At 39.0% G+C, this 21,974-nt stretch overlaps 1 protein-coding gene across 9 annotated transcripts in view; it reads left to right on the top strand.

Moving 5' to 3' along the window:
* Positions 1–21,974, top strand: part of gria4b (glutamate receptor, ionotropic, AMPA 4b) — a 169,584-nt gene that overhangs the window by 126,448 nt on the left and 21,162 nt on the right. For 6 of the 9 annotated variants that reach the window (XR_006380620.1, XM_044221379.1, XM_044221378.1 and 3 more), the window contains 5 exons: positions 546–650; positions 3,134–3,244; positions 11,843–12,049; positions 16,897–17,270; positions 19,531–19,578. Coding sequence is in view for 8 of the 9 variants with exons in the window: in XM_044221379.1 (XP_044077314.1) it covers positions 546–650; positions 3,134–3,244; positions 11,843–12,049; positions 16,897–17,270; positions 19,531–19,578 (845 nt within the window). In the remaining variant the exon portion in view is untranslated. Of the gene's footprint in view, positions 1–545; positions 651–3,133; positions 3,245–4,547; positions 8,563–11,842; positions 12,050–16,896; positions 17,271–19,530; positions 19,579–21,974 lie in introns of those variants that run through there. The other 3 variants (XM_044221381.1, XM_044221380.1, XM_044221383.1) reach the window with 2 other exon arrangements.

The raw sequence follows: 21,974 nt of genomic DNA, 5'->3' as shown, positions 1-21,974 counted from the left end.
TCTTAAGTATGTTAAGTAAGTATGGCTTAACCCCTTAACACTGAGGTTTACATGAAGCTTCACCTGCTGGAAGAAAGCACATTTCCCAAAATGTCCCTTTAATGCCATTCCAAAATGAAAGTGTATTCAAGTGCGCTCAGAAAGATAAGGCTGATTGGTTAAATGAACTTTCCTTTACTGGTATGACGCAGTCACCTGTATCTACCTTCTTATAATTTTATTCAGAAATGCAATCTAAATGGAAGGAGCAAAGCTGTTCAGTATGTTAAAAACTAGTATCGCATTTGCATATTTCACCTATTTTCCCACCTTTAAATGTCATGTTGTCAAAATATTCTTTCTTGTTTTCCTTTTACTTGTATTGATTTGCTTTTTTCACTGTAAAACACCTTGTGAAAAGCTGGTTTATTACAAACTCCTTCGGTAGAAAAATTGACATAAATGAGCCTTGACATGCTGTAGTTTTTCCTTAAACTTTTCTGTGGAGTACTATTTGCTGCTGTTATATCATTGTGTGCATATATTTCTTTGTTCTCGGTGTGCAGGTCCGATTGCAGGGATTAACAGGTAATGTCCAGTTTGACCACTATGGCCGCAGGGTCAACTACACTATGGACGTGTTTGAACTGAAGAATAATGGACCCAGACGGGTAAAACATCACACCACACCACTTTAATTTGTGTTATGGATGAATTTTTGTCCATTCTGTATATTTCAGCATACATGATATATCCTCTATATAGTTAGAGATATGTGAATACTACTGTCATGTGAAATGTCTGGGGGCTGGGACAACACCGTATGTAGTGTGGCACTTTCTATTATCATAAGTAGGTTGTAAAAAAAAAAAAGAAAAAACTTCAGCCTCTGCCAGCATCTCTACTTCTAGTATGAGAGGATGGATGTCTTTAGAGGAAATTCAGGGAAAATTGGAAAAATAGAGAGAGAGCACTTGTGAGAGTGATGGCGAGAGGATGAAATGAAATAGAGAGCAATCAAGGTAGAGGGGAGGAGGGGAGAAGGAGGGGGCTCGGGAAGCAGAGAGGAGTTCCCATCAATCAAAAGCTGCTTTGGCCTGTCGTCCTGCGCACAGCGTGGGTCCTGTCAGGACTCGGTGTGTGTGTGTCACAGCCTCTCTCTTACATTTTCCAAGTTCCTCAATCATCCTGATGCCCCAGCACACAGGAGGTATCAGCCAATCACAGCTCTTCGTTCCCTCTGGTTTTGTTGGCAGCCTTTAGAGCAAAGAGCTGACTCGCTCAGCGTCTCCACTCTCACTGACTTATAGCTGCTAATGGTTGCCGTCAAAGCTCTTGTCTATTATAAGATCTATACATCAGTTTGACACAATATTGGTTTGCAGATATTGGCTTTTTATTAATAATCACATATCGGCCAACCAGTGCCATGCACCTCCTCTCAATATTCCTTACACAGAGAATGCTAATATTGTGACCACAACATATCATGTCTGTCAGTTCCAGTCGGTCAGTTCGACCCTGAAGGACATTCTGGAAGAGTAATGTCAGCTGAACATGAAATAGCTTTTGACAAAAAGAAGCAGCACAACATCGATCTTGAAATAATCTTGTATGAGGGCGTTTCAGCTGAGGCTGGGCAATAATTCAATAATACCACTTATTGTCACAGCACGATGTGATGATACTTTGATTTATATACGTGATGTACATGTTTTTTTGACTAAACTGTGAATTAATGTTTAAAAATTACTAAACATTTTGAGCGTGAAAGTTAATTTTTCCCTTTGGAAATAGTAGTTCGACAAAATAATCTTGAATCTACTGACTTCCAGGGCTTTCAGCCGCATTTCATGGTCTATTAAATATAGTCAAGATTATTTTGTTAAACCAGAAATTACTATTTAAAAACTATGTTCATGGCCACTCTGGGGGAAAAAATACCAGACATTTTGAGAATTAAGTCGTAATTTTGAGGGAAAAAAGGCAAAACATTATGAGAATAAAGTTATAATTTTGTGGGGAAAAAAAACATTGGCGATGATCAAACCTAATCCTAAAATAGTAACTACTCATTTTGACACTTAAACTTCCTACTTTACTACTCTGGACTATTTGATTATTCTCATTATACTCAAAATATTTAGACTCTTTTGCCAAAATATTACTTATTTCTTCATAACATTAGAACTGTGTTCTGAAAATATTATTTGTTCTTCTAAATGTTGCTTTTTCTCATAAAATTCCAACTTTATTCTTGTATTTGTTTTCATGATGTAACTTCATTCCCATAAAAAAAAATCTCAAAATATTACAACTTTAACATTGTTCAAGTCTAGACCTTGGCATCATAACAGCATAATCTCATCTCAAAAGGCCAGTTACTAGATTTTGATAGCTTTCAACCGCATCTCACAGTCTTCATCAGCCAATGGAGCTTCATTTGATCACATGATGACACCTGAGCCAGCTGAGTTTGCTCAGGGCCGTAAGATTCAGCTGAAAGCTCAGAAAAAGTTTGTAAGTGGACCCTTTGAGATTATTTTATCAGGTATTACCACTTTATTCTGAAAAACACAGAGGGAGTGCCCCCCTCCTCCCAACATGTACATTTTTTAAAAGTCCTAATGATTATCCTGATTTTGTTTGAAACCATATTTCTTAGCAGCCCTACTTCTAGCAACTTAAACATGTAAATTCTTCCAAGTAATGGACAGGGGTAATTACTCTTTTCTGCCACTTTGTCCATATTCAGGCATACGTCTGATCAAAATGTTATATTAGAATCAGGACTGTCAGGGCCTTCATTTATCCCAGTGTTGATCAGTCAGCCTGGTCGTAAACACATGCCCCGTCCATACTGGGTGTCTTCATTCCGACAAAACATAACAAGTTACTTTTTTGTCACAACACAAAGTTTACTTATGGTTAATACCTGTGATGTGAATGATAATTATAATGCAACATGCCTTTTTTTCAACCCAATCCCTCCGAAATGTATCATTATTGCTGGGCTTTGCTGCTCATGATCGCATAGATGCAAGACATTCACCATTGTTGGACCATTTTACTAATGATTATAAATAATAATATACAGTATATTGGCACGTACACATGAACACATACACAATCTCATATTTTGTTTTCCCTGCAGATTGGCTACTGGAACGATGCAGACAAACTGGTGCTGATCCAGGACTCTCCGCTGCTTCCAAATGACACTTCTGGCATGGAGAACCGCACTGTTGTAGTTACTACCATCATGGTAAGAGACCGGCATGTGCTCGCCAACACACACCCACACTCACACATGCAGTCATATTCTGAGCAATTTGTAATGCCAGGAGAATGTATTATCTAGTGCTACTGCAAACCATTTTGAACATAACACTTGAGGGATATGCAGAGTCAGGTTCAGGAGCCTAAGGTTCAGTGGCTACACATTATCCATCCTACCTCCAACACGCCTGCATTCACTACAACCTGACATTAAAGTATATGGTGGTCAGCTGCACTGTTATCCTTCACCACCTTTCCCTTGTAAAGTGCCTCAGTTTTTTTCTGAGGCACTTTACAAGTATTATTACAGTACTCTCTGTATTTGCACTTTAATACTGTTAACAGCTATTCTTGTTGAACCTTGCATTCTTGGGTAATTTTTCTTGTTTGATGTTGTGTTTTATCATTGATGCAGACATAATGTTGACATACTATATGGGCAGAATCTACAATAGCGTTTGACTTTTTTAGCTATGTAAAACATCAATAGAAAAGTTTTGTTGGCAGCCTTTAGAGCAAAGAGTAAGGACTTATCTGCCGTTTTGCACAGACACTGGGAGAAATCCATCATAAAAAAGGCAGAGGTAGCAGTTATCCAGCAATAGAAGCCTTGATTTGTGGTGTGAAAAAATAATCTACATAAAATTTATGTAGCCAAAACATTTCATCACACATAACTCCTTGAACATCACATTGATTATATCCTAGGATTTATAGTAAAAGTATCAGACGGTGGACTGATGAAGTTTGCAAGGATGAATATTCCCATGTAATGCTCATATTTCAGCACTTGACCTACCCTCGAAGGCCCTTATGTTGTGTACTATGACTGACCAGAGTTTAGGGATCGCACATGCTTTGTTACAACAGTACAGCGTTATCAGTAAAGAAAGGGGCTTTCTTTTTATTACTACAATAGAAACTCCAATAAACCATACAACTCCAGAATCAACTACCATCATTTAGATTATCTTATATTGCACCAATAAACATCTCAAAAGCAGTCAAAGAGCTCCACAACCAGCTGCTGTTACTGATGTTTTTGTTCTTATTGTACAGATAAAAGACTTCATAAAACAGTTCCATACAGCTTCAATCAAAGCATTTTACACATGATTGAAATTAATGGCCTTTGCATGGCATGTGAATCTCTGGCTGTAGCAGTGACTCTGACATGGCTGACTAGAGTAAAGCAGCCAGATGTTGAGCGTACATGTAGTAGCTGAGTGGAGGAGGGAAGGAGGTGGGAATGGAGAGTCACAGCTCAGCACAATCCTCCCTCTTTTCAGCCCCTGATGAGGAACCCCATTTTAAGAAACTGAGCCCCAGTTGGACGCAAGCAGGATATGAAAGCCCTTAATGGCAGAGTGATGGACACAACAACCCAACCAAAATGAAGCCCTAAAGACACTGGGCGAGAGGAGAGACACGGCACCTATGTTAATGGACACCCTGTTCAGAAAACTGAACAAGAAATGGAGCCACTCAGAGCCATAATGGAGCCCCTCGAGAGGAAAATGAAATGCAATTGGAGGGAAAAAGACACTGTCTCTTTTAAGAACGGTGCATGTGGATGGACACCCATTGAGGCTAAAATGGGTCCCCAGCTCCTAACAGCACAGTGTCTGTTTATTAGCATAAACAAGCTCCCACTACACCTGTTTGTGTGTGTTAGATTCATGCATTATCATGCCCGGTGTATTTGTGTGGCCAATCACATCTTGAATCCCATCCTGGTTTGAATTTGTAGGTTTATAATTTATGCCAAGATCTATGGTTCCTGAACTATAAAGTGAGGCGGTACCAGAATGTGATTATACATTGTGTCTAACTGAATTCCTGTTTGCTCTAAATCTGTCACCTTCTCCGACTACCTGCTCTACCGTACAGTATATTACACACTCAGAGGACTTCCTGTAAGCGTTAAAACAGCTTAGAAAGACTAATGCTCTCATAATCATCTTAGTTCATATCCATCACGCTTTTATGCAGCATGATATAGTTACATTGTGATGGCTGCCTTTCACTCCTGCTTTAAATGTTTGTGAGAGTAATGTTTGTTTAGCATAAACTTAATGAAGTGTCTCAGTGTTATATTACATCAAGGCTGCCTCCATGTCTTAGGAAGTTGATATAACAAGGAGTAGTTATAAAGGAACAGTTCAACATGTTGGGAAATACGCTTGTTTGTAATCAAACATAGGCTAGTTACCCTCTGGTTTCAGTGTATGGTTCTGTCTTGGTACTGTATGCACAGCAGTGAAATCAGTATCAATTTTGTCATCTGACTGTAGATTTAAAGGCAAATAGTAGCTCTTTCCCACTGCAGAAACTTAACAAACCATACCCTGGGGCTTCTCTTCACTTGAACTTTAAAGAACCTCGTGAGGCTTTTGCACTTGAACAACAACAAAAGAAGTGGCGATGACATTGTTATCGATTTTCTTTTACGTTTATGTGAACATAAGATAGGATAAGTTTAAGACAGAGAATCCAGGGCACAGCTGGGCCCAGGACAATCTGTTTGGTTGCCTATAATGGTGTCCAGAGCTGCAAACCACTTTGTAGTTTTGTGCATTGTCATCTTTATTTTCTACAATCTTGTTTCGTCTTCTTTTGACCTGCACTGTTTAGCTATGTGTTGGATCCCCTATTCAGCCAGAGGTTTGGTTTGTTGTAGTCATCCTTGTTTTGATGTGACGACACACTAGAGTTCTGCACAGGCCTAAAACTAAGACGCAAACTCGGCCTCGACCCTACCCGTGCCTTTCAGACCAGACCCGACCCGACTGAACCAGCCTGGTACTGAAACCCCTGAAATTTCCTGGAACTTGCATTTAGCATCACCTCCTGAGCAGTGCTGAAATTCTGTTCCAGGAACTTGTCCCTAAAATGGGCAGAGAACAAAACAAAAGCAGAACCTGTGACAACAACATTTCAGTTCGTTTGATTCGTTCTTGGAGTGGACATTGCAGTGTATTTCCAAAAATGCTTGACTTTTGTTTTAATGTAAAAAAGACAAAATAGGTATCAGAGTAGTTGACTCATTCTGGTGTGCCAAGCTGGAATGGGCTTATTACTGCCCCCTGTGGCTACAACTGTGGTTCTCACCCAGTTGTAGAGGGAGTTTTTCCTCTATTGGCCACAAGGGGCAGCAATAAAGCCATTCTGGCGCTTACTTGAAAGGCAAGGACTAAGTGGTTGGTTTGGCAAATGTATGTTGGGTAAACTTGTCCACCTTAAAGAGCAGCACACAGCCGCATCCCTAAGCTTTTCAATGGGAGACAGTCCAAAAGGGGGCTAGTCAGATAGTAGCTACGGCTGCTTGTTGGTACTCTGAAAATGTTGCACTTTTACTTTGGTAAACGTGAATGAATAGATCTGCACGCACGTCATAATCTTCTTTTGCCTGGTCGATTTAATCTATAGTGTATATACTGTAGCTATTATTTGTCTTTAGCTCAAGGCGTTAACAGAGCTCTATGATGTCTCAGGCCATAGCTGCCTGGAGGTTGATGCTTCAACAGTGAAGCTCCCATAGACAAGAACAAAGTTTGACTGTCATCTTATTGGCAGTATAAGGCTGAAAGCTTTGATTAAGTGTGTCTTTGCTTTAAACTCCTCCATTGCACTTTAAACCTGCCACACTATCAATCAGCCAGAGGGCAAGAAGAACAGACAAGGTCCTGCTATAATTATGTTTTTGTTTATCCTTTGTTCAAGGAATCTGAGGAAGGAGGACATGATGGGATTTTATGGATAGAGACTGTTTTGATCCCTCGTGACGATGCAACTACATAGCTGTTTTGAGAACACATTGGGCCTCATGCAAGTATCTCTCGTACGAAGAGATTTGCTCTTAAGTGGCATTTACGAATGATTTAAGAAAACTTGTCGCATTCACCAATTTCCTCTGATTTAAAATTACTTTTACGCACGAACAAAAATCACTACTGGTCCATCGATTGTATTCTCTTGTCTGTCTCTGTGACTGTAATGTCCTCTAAGTCAGGGACTGCTTTAGCAAGACGTTTTTTGGCATCTAACTTCATGTAAAACCATTTCTTCTTTGCATCACAGCTTTGCAAAGACACAGTGTTGTTAGGTGTAGAGATTTTTTTTTTCAGGTCCCCTAATACCACCACTGACACTGCTAAATATGTTATGTTTGTGTATGCTAAAGAGAAACAAAACATAGCAGTTATTCTTTGTAAAAATGAATTTGGTGATGTATACAGCAGTGGTGGTGTTTTTGTGTTCAATTGTATTGCTGCAAGTAGCAAGCAGTGACCACTGCAAGTGTACAGGATGAATTTGAGGTCAAGGCTCAGCTATAACAAAACTGGCATTCATTAAATCACCAAGGTGATTTAAAACCCTTGCCCCACTGCAGCAGCCAGTCAAGTGCACTTCATGTGAAAAAGCACAGTGCAAATATTTTTTCTATTTGTGCTTTAAACTTGCTGCCCCTTTTCAATGTCATACAACCGCATAAAATTAATAAAAATGTTATTAGTTCCTTAAGTGGCTACTGATGACAGAGACCCAGAAATGAGTCACTTACTGAGAAGCATTACTCTGTGTTTGCTTCAGAAAATTACGTTTTTGTTGTCAAGTTATTGTACAATATTGACCATCATTTTGCTGCTTATTACTGCTTCTATTCAAACAGAATGTGCCACAGATTGTTTATCTTGTATAATGTACAAAACACACAAACAAAACCAAACAGGCTGATTTTAGCAGCCCAGTCTAACAATTCCGATGTAGGTGCATATGTGTGTGTTTATGTCTGTACCCTGATGTACGTATGTATGGATTTGTGACATCAAGTTGGCCTATAGAGTGAGTGTGTGTGTGTTTAATGGCATGTTAATTAGTCTCATTAGGCAGTGAGTGAAGCAGTGTGGTTGGGATTATTGACCAGCCTGTCAGCCATGCTGGCCTTTGCTGTGAAGACCTCTGAAGCACTGCTCTCTTCTCATGCCAGAAACACTGACTGCATCCTTTATCTCTGCCACTCCCTCTGCTCCTCTGGCTGCCAGTACTGTCATACAACCTGCTATCATAAATCATATGGATTAGGGGTGTTTTCCCTCTGATACACATCCAAAGCATTTGCGAAGATCAACTTGTAAATTAAGTCTTGAATTCCATTTTTCAGCCATTGTAAAATATAAAGAATTGTTAGTGGAAGAAAACATGGTATTGCTTTACTTGAAGTGGTGCTCATAGTACAGTTAAAGCCATCATGTGTAGAAACGTTTTTTTGTAAAATAAAGGAGACAATTCCAGTGAAAATTAGCATAGTCTGTGTTGTTTTCTGACTATTTTTCTCAGTGTACCTGGATTGGATCTATGGGGGGAGGGTAGCAGCCTGTTTCTACCACTGGGGGTGCCAGAGTTAAAACAACTCCTACACATACTGTAGGGGCTTTAAAGTTGTAACGCTTAAGATTTCAGTTGATTTGGCAATGGCCATGGTTACCGTGGTAATAGCAAGTGTGGTAAAGTACTACAAGTCCCGGAAGTCTGGAGTTAAACACTCCTCGAGCAGCTACTTTGTCAGACTGATGCATCTGTTTACAGTGCAGCCAAACAAACTCATGTTGTTTTGATAAAGAAGTCAATCAATAACTGATCTACTTTCATCATGCCATGAGCCACTGCAATCTGATTTCATGCTGCACATGGCATGAGTAGTTTTCAACACAACAGGACACAGAAGCGTTTGTTACCTTGATGAAGAGTTTGAGGTGAGCAGCATGTTGCCTGCAACTCTTCATCTAACAGCCCACTGCGAGTGTTCCTTCTTGTTCCATTACCCTGCGGTATTTAAAACAGAAAATGGCCAAATTGTCCATTGTTTTGTAGAATAATTGCTGTCAGCAAGGGTTTGATTTCATGAAAATCTTGACATAACTTGAAAGAAAATTCTGAGGTTAAAGAAGAAAAGGGAAAAAAAAACTGACAGCCCCAGACCCTCAGTGACCCAATGGCCCCAGTTTTACTGTGTGGCAATTAGTTTATATACTTGTAAATTTGTCTGATAATATGCACAGCTAAAGCAGAACATAAATGGAAACATTAAGGGTCTTTAGGTAGGTCCTTATCTGTTTTATAGAAGTGTGTGTGTCAAAATGTCTGGCTTTAAACCTTTGTTATTTCAGTTTATATTGTGCTTATGTGGTGCATAGTCCTATTCATAATCCCAATTACCATAACTATCTCATACACAGCAAACCTATGGCAGGAAATTACTGCAGGATAGGATGTTTTCTGGTTGGTTTCTGAGGCTGTAAGCAAAATATAATGAAGCTGCCATGTGTAGTCTGCTGTGTGACTAGTTACATAGCTCAGTTTTGCCCCAGGGCCCCCATAGCAGGTTAATCTGATGCTGCTTTTAAGCATTTTGATTGTATTACTGCATATTTACTATAATGAGCAGAATTTGCAAAAGTACAGAAGGATGGATAATTTATAATTAATGGCAAAACGTTAATCTTTGTATGACAATTTTGTAATAATATTATGAAATTATTTTAATTAACTTAATATTAAGTAAAAATATTTTTTGTGTGTTGTAAAAATTCTGCAAGGACTGAGCTTGAATATCACTCTATAATTACAATTATTATATTGACATTTTTTGTGCAAGAGCAGTTATGAAACATGTATTTCAGATAACGAATGTCTTATTTTGACATGAAACTGCTAAGTTGTGCCATCATTATGTTGTACATTAACATTTTGTTGTGCCGTTGGCTCAGCCAAGCATTTGCATTCTCCCCCCACTGAGGAGTCTTTGGTTACCTTGCTTTGGCCCAGGGCAATGTCAAGCAAACACATCTCGAGAATAAATTGCTTCCGTTCTCAATATGCAATAGGCTGCCTTCCATGACAAAAGTAATTTGTTTGGAAATATGAGCGCAGAAACCAGACAAGGTTTACATTTAGATCAATTTCTTAGCCACAGCAAATCTAATGATCTATAACCTACAGCTGGTCACATTGTAGACTGATGTAGCCACCCCTGATTACTTTAAGTGTTCAAGTCGAGTCAGGCTTGTTTTAGGTATTAAGTCATTCAGTCTGACTGCTGCTCATTTCTCACTTCCCTTCAGCTTTATGTCTGCCTCCGTTTCTGCTTAGTCATACTTTCCTCCCTTCTCTTTGAGTCTCTGTGTATCATGCATCCACATTAATACTTTGATTTTTTTCTCCTTCCTGCCTAAACTCCAGTCTTTGCTGTGTATATACAAAATGAGACTTTCATTATGATTACACATGCATCCCTTTCTGTTGTACTCTAAATTATCTTCAGCAAAAACAATGCATCTCCCAGCAGTTGGGATCAAGTCAGTTTAAAATCATTACATTTAAAGCTGCACTATGCATTTTTTTTTACTTTGATACACTCAGGTGGTAGTGGAAAATAGATAAATTTTTGAAAGTTTGAAGTTGCGAAGTGAGAGAATTTGCTTCGGAGTCCAGGGTTCCTGAAGTAAAAGTCTTGTTCATTTTCTGCAGATAATATTAGTTGACAGAACAGTTGGAGCACTTCCACATCTTGGATGAACATGAAATTTTCCAGGTTGAATCATCAGTACGAAAGATAAACAACTATGTTAGAAAATATCTGGCTCTCTGATAAAAAGTCAAAGGTACTGTACATGCCTGTGTACATAAAAACATAAGGAGAGAAAGTCAACTACAACTCAAGGTGAATCTCAGTAAGGAACATCCAATCAGGTTTTGTTTCAATTTTGGATGAATTTGGCAACTATGGCACCGTGTTTTGTTCCCAACTGCAATGACAAAGCTATCACATCATGATACAGTCCATATTCTCATTATAGCCTATTGATGCTGATCATGTAGACTGTGCTATACTCCAAATTAGAGACTACACCTTTAATTTAGGTAACGAGTTGCATCATATCAGTCTTTCTCTGTTGAGTATTTTTCAATAAAATCTTGCCTGGTGCAGCTTTATTTTGCATTGCTTTATGACAAATCAAATGTTTCCATGTTAAGTACTGAAAAAAATCAATGTCATAAACTGACTGAACTGAAACTGAAGGTACCCTGTGGAGTTTTCTTGTAAACAAACAAATTTATGTTTAGATGAAGTGTTTCTCACCAAAATGCATCGTGTGTATCCTTGAGGCCTAAAAAAAATGTCAAATGTATTTCCTGCCTTATAAAACATCCACGTTTGATAGCTAGCAATCTTCTTCTGCTGCATTTTGTCTGTTTCAAGAGGTGTCACTGCCACCAAATGTCGATCAATGAAATAGCATGAAACCATCAGCAAGAATGTATATTGCATCACATGCATGCTCGCACATGAGATACAAACAAAACAGGGGGCCCACTCATCAAAACATTGCTCCATAGCACTCGTAGCGGTTGAAAACTCCCCAGGGTAATTAACCTCAACTCTGGTTGGTATTAATGAGCTACAGTTCCTGTTTGTCATTCTGTTGTCTGTTGGTGTGTCAGTGAATCATTGTGCGAGCCCTCATGTCTGTGTGTCTGTCTGTCTGACAGTTTGGTTCACTGGTTATGGTCCCTTGTGTAGGAGGGTCCCTACGTGATGCTTAAGAAGAACTGGGAGATGTACGAGGGCAACGACCAGTACGAGGGCTACTGCGTGGACCTGGCCTCGGAGATCGCCAAACACATCGGCATCAAGTACAAAATCTCCATAGTTCCTGATGGAAAGTACGGCGCCAGGGACCCAGAGACGAAGATCTGGAATGGCATGGTCGGGGAGCTGGTGTACGGGGTAAGAACTTTTGTTTTCACTCTTTGAACGACTTTGTTCTTCTCCCAGCTCCCTATAGCACTATTTTTGACAGAAATTAGCTTTTCTCCTAAGCTGATTCATCTCATTCAAAGTTTAATTGTATGCTGTCAGTAAGATTCATGATGGTATTTAGAGACAATACTGTGTCTTCTTCCAATCTGTTAGTACTAACAATAAATTTGTACAGCAGCTTGGCTTTTGACAGAGAAATTGGTTTTCAGCTTTCTTAAAGCTGAAAATGGCCTGCAATTAGTCAACTTCATTCATTCAAACTGTAAGCAGAGAGTGCATAAAGGCAAGATATATTAAATAGAACAATTTGTTCATCATTTCTTATCTTGATGGCCTTGTAATAATCACAATAAAGTCATAAAAAGACTTTATATGTCTGTTCTTGTTAAAATGTCATTATCAAAACAGCCATAAATTCTCAAATAACGGCCGGTATTAACGTTATGGCAGAGTCTCAAATAATAGCCATGGCCAGCACAAATAAATAAATGCCGGTCACTAACAAAACACATAGCTCACATGGTAAATTTAGCTTAATGTACATTTTCATAACACTAATTTCATCAGTACAACACTAGTCATGTCATATTCACCAATCTCTTAGTTTCTCTTATTAACAAATATACTTTTTTCATTCATTTTTGAATGACATTTGCATTTTTTTGATTGCTGTTAAACTACTGTCAATGAAACCCAACACTTCCTGCAGATGTGAAGGCTTTTGTTGTGAAACATCTGTGCAGTAAGATTTGAATGTTACTGACAGTAGCTTAACCGCAACTAAAAAAAAAAAAAAAAACGCAAAAATGGAAGCAGCTAGAAATAACAAGTGAATGAAAACAGTATTTCTGTCATAGCAACAGAGTGGTGAGTATGATATGACTGTTGTAGTGATGGAAGTATTGCTGAGGAAACGTACAATCCTGAATTTATCAAGACAACAAGTAAACATGGAGGAAGTGTTCAGTTTGCAACAGCAAAAAACGGGAGCATGTCAGAGAGACATCTTACTAAAATATGATGATATTAAGGCTGGTTCTCTCTGCAGTAAATAACGGCCCCGGTCCACTATTTAATAATTTACGGTAAGTTTATAAGATTTTATAATATATAAAACATTCTGTATGTCTTGTTATGTGTGCAGAATATAGCTTTTACAGAAGGTTTAACAGGACACTGCTTCTGACCTTGCTGTGGAATCAAAATGGATGCAAGCCTGTGGTATGGGATGTTGTTGGGACTTCGTGGCCATAAAAGACATCAAAGTGAGGAAAGCGATGAGAGATGATGTTTGTGATCTTGTACTTGAGAGGGTAGAAAGATAAAGAAAACTATTCAAAGTAAAGATTTTGTCACTTATCAACGCTGACTTGAAATTGGATTTAGGTTCAGTTAAAGTTAAGTTAGAGGTTTGATTAACAATCCAAAACATTTTCAATAAATAAAATATCAGATTTTTTTTACTGATGGAGACATAGAACAAAAGTTATTTAACCCAGAAAACAGTTCTCTGCTGTGCAGGAATTGAATCATTTTATGTTTGCATGAGTAGCAATGTGTTTAAGATAAATTTGAGACAAAAAAGAGAAACCACAGTTTTTTCTAGTCCTTTTTTGTGATGACATAAGTGGCATTTTCACAAAGTGGCATTTTTCTCGCCTGCACCTCTTTGGTACTGCAGTGACTCACTGTGAAGTCGACTGCAGCGAGTGCGAGGAGAGGCACAGTTCGGTATGTGTCAGGACTGATAAAGCAGTACACTGCACTTTTGGTGTAAAGACTAGCCAAGCTGGTCAAAAGCACAGGAATAAAAAGTGCAGCTGTGTTCTCTGCTATTTTCATCTCTTTAACAAGCACTGTGAGCCAAACCACATCCTGTCCAAAAGCTTTGCTTTGAATGGAAGACATGAGGAACAAAATGACTTAAATATAAATCCCCTAACAGGAAAACTTGTCTTTCGTACAAGTACAGCTGTCATCAGACAGATTTTGACTTTAACCCTATCAGTCCCAGGCCAAAAATTTTGTTTTTTGACTACTTCCATTTATCTGCCTCTCAAAGTCTCTTATTAGCTTCAAATATGGATATATCACACATTTTCTTTTTCAGGGTAACCAGGGTTGTTTAAAAGTAATCAAACATTTGATGTGAATAGTCTCAGTCAAGATCTAGATTCATTAAAATCCAGTTACAAAATACATTTATTGCATTAGAAATTGTAAGGTGTCAAATATTATTGTTTATTACAGAACAGTAATCCAACTAACAATTTCACTATCAGTGAAATATGTGGGTTCTTTCTGTACCTGAAACTAAAGGCTTAAAACAACATCATAAACATGAAATAACACATGTCACTAACCTTTTTGACATCGGCAGGGTCAAGGGTCAACACCTAGAATGTGTAATTTATAAATTAGTCACAAAAGCATCACAACCAATAAATAACACAGGCAACAATTTACAATAACAATAGCAAAACCTTTCCAGCCTCAGGAGAGTGGGACACAACCAAACTTGACGCACATATGTTTGCTTGAATTGAACACAGCAACACGCAAAGAGCGGTTACATGGGACAGGTGTATGCATGTGTTGATTGACAGTGAGATATACCAATCAGTTGATGAATGAGCCTTACTTAAACAGTGGGCAGAATGATCCCCGGTGTGAGTGATAGCGTTAATCTGTGATCAGAGAAATTACATTTTCATTTGGTTTTAGAGGGTATCACGTACTGTTAAAAAATGTTGGATTACCAAGACAGAAAGCTTGCTAGATCCTTAATATTTAGAAAGGCTTCACTTTAAACCCTGTTTATCCTAACTTCACCTGTGATAACCCCTCAAACATTTCTGTCTTATGTCCCATGTATTGTTAGGTTTAGGCTATACTAAAACACTTGGTTAAGCTTCAGGAAAGATGGTGGTTTTGGTTAATTAGTAAAAAAGTCAATGCATCTTGTCTCATGCTTCAAGTCATCATTGACTTTAACCAAAACCACAGTTTTTCCTTAACCTTAAGCGCTTTGAGTTGCCTAAACATCACAATAAAAACATTTATCATGCTTTAGTTGGGACAACAAATTAAAGTTAGTTCAATATAAATATTTCCTCATTATGTTGATAAAAAGAAAACATAATCTGGGAGGCATTACGTGTCAAGATAAACATACCGCACACTGTCGATCACATGTTCTTATTTTATTTATGATACTTCAATCCTCAGGACTTCATTAGGTAATTCATATAGACAAACAGCAGCTGTGCCATAAACATAGCCTGTGAAAACAAACAGGTGCCGGAGAGGTGCTACTGGCACCCTCTAATTGGTGTTTTTTTCACGGCCTATGTTAACATAAAGATATGTGTGTGTGTGTGTGTGTGTGTGTGTGTATATATATATATATATATATATATATATATATATATATATATATATATATGGTACTAGTGCTATTTGTTTATATGAATTTTACCAGAAGAAAACTTATTTACGCCGTAAATAGAGTGAGTACAAGTTATCAATAGTGTGCAGGATTTTTTCGTTCTTTCCCAGTCATAGTTTTCATCTAATGCAGCTGCCTATAAGAATTTTGTAGTAATTGTTACATGCAAGATAAACAAAAATATTCCACATTATAACTTCAAGGTTACTTAAGGGTAAAAGTGTGAAGTGTTGAGATTATAAATAAGGACCAGGAGGGAGAGGATGAACAATGCCAGCGGAAGGCCCTCACAAGTATAGTAATACTAAGGAGTTTGTGAGTGAGTTGTGTGTGAGTTTGTGCGTTTGACAATATATGCTGTGCACCAGTGTGAATAGCCAGTATTGCACTATAGAGTGTGTGATTGGGGGCATAGGGGAAGCTGGTAGCTTTTTCTACAGCGTTCATGGGAACGTCTGAGGACATGGAAGCTGTCAGCACTTTCCCGTCTAAGACCTTGCTTAGAGACCATTCATTTCTTCCCGGTTTTCCCTGAAAAGCCCCGCACTACCACAAAAGCCCTGCCTCCTTTTAACCTGCCATGTATTTTAGCACACACTAAATGCCCTGAGGCTGTCATCTTAGTGCATTTTGCTGAGGATGAAAGAACTTAAATCTCTTTCATTTTCTTTCCCTCGTCCCTGTTTTCTCCTTTCCTACCTCCTTAAATGTCAGATGGTCATAATGAAACTTTAAATTCTTGCTGATATTAAGCCCTTTGCTACCAAGTCAGGCAGACAAGGTCACAAGTGTTGATAAGTCACTAACTATAATCTGGTTTGTGGATTCTCAGCAAGCCAGTATGCACTTTTCCACAGCTGCAGACCTCAGAGGTGGCTGTATCCCGTTTTTGCCTTCCTGTGCTGTAAGCATATTTTTCTGACACATTATTTTATCCTCCTTGCTGATTCTCCCGGAGTTTCAGCTAAGCCTCTAAGCTTTAGAGAGGGGTTCAGAATTTCTTTTTCAATTTCTTTCTTTCTCTCTCTGTCTTAACTTGATCACTCTGAGATGTATTCAGCCGCCATCTAAACTTGATCGCTCTGAGATTTGTTCAGTCAAGGGAGAAATTCAGATAAAATGACATGAGCTGAGGAGAACAGAAAAGGGGTAATTGTTGTTGTTTTGTTTACTGATGGCTGGTTGACTATTGGCCTTCAGCATGTCATATCTGTGACTAAGTGATGTTTGAGTGTTGCATGGCCCAGCTCAGAGAAATAATCCATCATTTGCATTTGTTTATCTGTCATCATTTGGATTTAGAGTTGCTCTCAGAGAGGCTCATTCATATAGCTAATCAAATTCCTTTTCATCCAAATCCCCACAGAAAGCGGAAATCGCTGTGGCCCCTTTGACTATCACGTTGGTCCGGGAGGAGGTGATTGACTTCTCCAAGCCCTTCATGTCGCTGGGCATTTCCATCATGATCAAGAAGCCCCAAAAATCCAAACCAGGGGTGTTCTCCTTTCTGGACCCGTTGGCCTACGAGATCTGGATGTGCATTGTGTTCGCCTATATCGGCGTGAGCGTGGTGCTCTTCCTGGTCAGCCGCTTCAGCCCGTACGAATGGCACACCGAGGAGCCCGAAGAGGGCACCGACGGTCAGCCAAGCGACCAGCCCCCCAATGAGTTTGGTATCTTCAACTCCCTCTGGTTTTCCCTAGGCGCCTTCATGCAGCAGGGCTGTGACATCTCCCCAAGGTAAAACACACTTTTATTTAACTATGTTTGCTACAAAGTGTCACTGATACATTATTGTTTTTTTTTTCCTCAGGCAGGGGACACATTACATGACTTTGAGGCCAATTATAATCACTATGTGCCATCACGTCTGATTGGATTGTCTGTGTTAGTCTTGACGCGTGCTTAAATCCCTTGCCTGCCAATCCAGTTAAGACCTTCATCATTATTTCAAACATGTTTGATTGACACAAACTAAGACTGGACAAGTCTTGACACGCTCCTGTGACAAGCAGTAGCCTGTGACAGTGAAAATATAACTAAATCAGTATGTTGTTCAATCTTGATATTTAGTTAATTATGTTAAATTGTCATTGGCACTAAAAATGGCTAGTCACTAGTTTTCAAATTCAGTTAATTCAGCTAATCTGTGGAATAGGAGATGGAAAATAATCTGCAACTGATAATTATTATGAGTGTGATTTTTAATATTTTCCCACTCCTAACAGCTGTGTAGTGTGTCCTGAGCTTGATTAACAACTGACGTTCACATTAAAAACACAGCTTCCATCATAAACCATGGAAATACTTATTTCTTATTGGCTCTAAGGTGGGTTGTTGTTGGCTCTCAACAACAATCGACCTGAACTAGGATTATGATTTATATATTAAACATTTCCACCATAACCACATAGTTAAATGTCTGGGATGACTGTATTATTTTATTTACTTGTACAGTGTATTACTTTAATAATGTGTAAACCTCATAATTTAGTAACTGTCAAGCTAATTTAAGTGTTGTCTTAATTTAAGCTTTTTAATTATGTAATTCTCTGTTGGTTAAGAAGATTATATGACCCTAAAGATGAAAACAAAAAGGCCTTATGGTTGAAGGAATAGTTCTAGATTGTTTGTTTTCTTTCTGAGAGTGAGACTGAAAGATCAATATATGAGTCATGCCTGTGTGTTAAGTGCAGGGCTGCAGTCTGTACACTATTAGCTTAGCTTAGCTTAGCATAAAGACTGAAAGAAGGTAGAAACAGCTAGCCCGGCTCCATATAAAGTTCAAATAAACACCTACCAACTCCACACAGTTACTGTGCCTAGCTGTTTTTTGCCAAGAAATAGTTCCAACATGTTCATTCGTAATCCACAAATTGTTGTGTATATGTTCCTATATGTTTGTGTATTGGATAAACAAGACCAAGAGTCTACAGCCTCGCTAGCGGCTCTAGTGTGAGTCTGTACAGCGGTGCTTTGACAATGCTAACATGCTGATGTTTAGCGTGAATGATGTTCACCAATATCACCATCGTAGTTTAGTGTGTTAGCATGCTAACATTAGCTTATTAGCACCAAACCCAAAGTACAGCACAGGCTAATAGGAATGTTTGTACAGGTATTTGGTCATAAGCCAAAGTATTGGACATATAAAGATATTGACGCGATGATGGAGCTGGATGAAAAGTCAGGAGATCATGAAAGTTATTACAATTCATCCTGAGCGGGACATTGTCTGCACCAGATTTGATAGCAATCCATCCAACAGTTGTTGTGAGTTTATGTTCAGTCTGGATGTGGTGAATCAACCAACTAACACTACCATTCCTAGAGTCACGCCACTAGCATGTCTAAAAACAAGATGCATGTTCATGAGTGAACTTCAGAGGTGTTGTTACAGGTTTATTCGAACTTAAGACAGGCTATCTGTTTCACCCATTTCCAGTCTTTGCGCTAAGCTAAGCTAAACACATCCAATCTCCAGCTCCTTACTTAACCTACAGACATGAGATTGATATCAATCTTTTAATCTCACTCTCGTAAAGAAAGCTAATTTCCATGTTTTCTAAAATGCTGGACTATTCCTTTAAACTACACTACAAACAATTTTCTTAATTTCTCATATATTCACATTTTGAAAATATGAGGTTTTCATCTGCCACTGGTGATACAATGTATGTCATCTTACCAATTATAGCCCATTAAGTTAGTTACCTCACATAAGTTGCTGTATATCAGTGGTAATTTGCATAGGGACTGTAGTTAGAAAGCATAAAATAAAGGTATTAAGTATCAAGTACTGTGTTTTGAGTTGTTAGCTACTGTCTTGTGTGTTGCACTACAGTGTCTGCTGCTCATGCTGTGTGTATACCTGTACGTGCACTGTGGCATCACACTTGTGTGTATATGTGGTGTGTCTGTGAGAAAGAGAAAGAGAGCATGTGTCTCTGCTAGTATTGATTTTTTTGTCTCTCTCTCTCTCTCTCTCTCTCTTCTCTAGCCATATTGTTCTTCACTGTCTGACTTGCACACACTGTGTTGTCTGCTTGTAAGGGAATTAGGTTGTCTTGGTGTCTGGCTTCACACTTGTGCGCCTCATGTTTGTGAATTTGAGCTCCACTTACATTAGTGACCATGGTTCTGTAGACCCGCTGTTTGTTCCATAGTAGGAAACCTGTGTGATTCACTGAGGTGTTGCCTTTCACCGTGTCTGTGACTTCTCTTCCCTTTGGCCAAATTACGAGACTCAAACTCAGCATCCCTTGGGCTTCAGACCAGCAGACTGGTGTCTAGTAAGCATGGCGTACTTTGGTGGAAGGGTGGAGAAATTGGGGCTTGTACAGTTAACTGTCTGGCTGTGTTCCTCTCCAGCCTTTAAGGGCTGGTCGTCTTTGTTTTTCAATCAAAGATCTGGCTTCCTGTCTGCCATCACACACTGGCATATTCTCTACTGACATCTACTGAAACCTATATACTGATAAAGCCTGTAATTCTTAATGGTTTCTCATTTTCTGTAAAGCCTTTCTTAGCTGTTTGAATGGCTTTGTCAAGCTTAAAGTTCCAGCAGATGGATTGTTTGGGTTATTTTAAGCTACTGCTGAAATGGCTCCTGTAGTTATTTTAAGTCTTTCATTTAATACTTATTTTTTCTGCTTTAAGCCCTTATGGATCTTGTACTATAATAGAGTTGGTAAGATTTTAGGAGATGAAAGGACGACCAAACAAGCCTGTATCTTTCAGCCTCCCCCACACCAGAGGAGAACAGAGAAACACACAAGATGGAGGATCCCGAGGTACATTAGAGCGCCTTCGAAATTATAGCCTGGCCTCACGTAAGCAACCTATAGAGGAGACTATAGTGGGCCTGTGACTGTGTTTAAGGCTACTCATTTAAGGAGTACACTTGCTTTGTTCACATATGTGGCCACCCCCACCCACCACCATAACCACCCCTGCCTGCCACATCTCTGACTGTGTACTGCAGATAAGGACTTAAGAGCCGCACAACAATGTCGGCATCAGAATGAAAAGTCTACATTTCAACCCTCTCTGTCTCTGGCTGTGGTCCCCGCTGCATTCCACCTGTCACTGCTAATCCCATGGGCCTCTCCCAATCCATCAGCACAGAGCTCCAGAGCTCAGGAGCGCTTCCACTCCAGTTTAGCCTGACAGGGCAGCATGCAAATCCCTTCACACAAGGGAGATTAGACGGCGTGGAGGGAGTGACAAGGGCAGAGGTGAATGGGACGAATTTGGGGCGAGGGCCGCAGTGCTCGCTCGTGTCACAGTGGCAAGCTGGCTGGAAGGTGAAATGGAATGCAACACAGTCTCTGAAACTTTTGGGAGGCTACATGTTCATCTACCACAAAAAGAACTTCATGAGCTGTAAACGTGATTTCCAGTGTTTGTTGCATGAAATAGTTTAGGGTAGCCTTATATGGGCAGGTTTTGGTAGGGTTAGGTTTAGATTTCATCCAGGAGATTCTTTGTTTTAGTAGTTTTGGTTACATCGGTGGTGACTGATTGTCACATTATGTCAGTTTTCATAATACATATCTCAGCTCCATGTAGTATGAACGTGGAGACAGAAATAAGGTGTCACGCAAGAACATTTTTGTATTCTTATCCTAATCTTGCTTGCTCGTACAAGTGTTTCAAGTCAGATTCCCAAACCCTCTTAACTGCACAAACTTGTCATAATTTGCTCAGGTGAGCATTTGTGGGGTTTGAGCATTAGCATAATCAACACCCTCAATATTGCTAAATAAGGCTACCTGTTGCACTCCATTTGTGGGCAGGTTATTCATTCATTCATCAAGCTAGTCATTTCCAAAATTATCAGGAAAGAGTTTTGTCGTTTTGCTAATACTAATGTACTTTTATTTAAGTGAAAATGTAAATGCAGACTTTTACTTGTAATGGAATATCTTTATACTCTTACTTAAGTAAATGATTTGAATACTTCTTCCACCACTGAAAATATCCATCCAGCCTCCTGCTCTCCCTACTTTTTACTTTTTACTAGTTTAATCTGTTTATTTGTAGTTGTGTCTCCTCCATGCGATTGTCTTCTTAGAGATGTGTAATTTTACCTTTCTTTATATCATTGTTTTACTCATTTCATGACACAGCTCCAACAGGAAAGGCAGATGAAATAGCACAGAACCTTTTCCTCTCCTTCTCTCTCTCTTAATAATGGTTAATAGCCCCTTATGCTCCCTCAAGGCACCCCATCATAATTAATTCAGTGATTAATATCCTGGTCTCCAATGGTAATGTCTCCGTGGAAACAGGAGAAGAGGGGAGCTTAAATGAAAGTATGACATGATAGTCTTTTAAATTGACTACAAATCCCAGATGAATAGAACTTAAGTTATTCTGGTATTTTCTCCTGAGACTGCAGGATGTCACATCACTGTATCACAAGTCAGAAAATATCAATAT

The sequence above is a fragment of the Siniperca chuatsi genome, linkage group LG14 (assembly GCF_020085105.1).
Source record: "Siniperca chuatsi isolate FFG_IHB_CAS linkage group LG14, ASM2008510v1, whole genome shotgun sequence".
Lineage (NCBI taxonomy): Eukaryota > Metazoa > Chordata > Actinopteri > Centrarchiformes > Sinipercidae > Siniperca > Siniperca chuatsi.
Note: the sequence above shows the minus strand (reverse complement) of the source record. Positions and strands in the feature narration are given on the sequence as shown.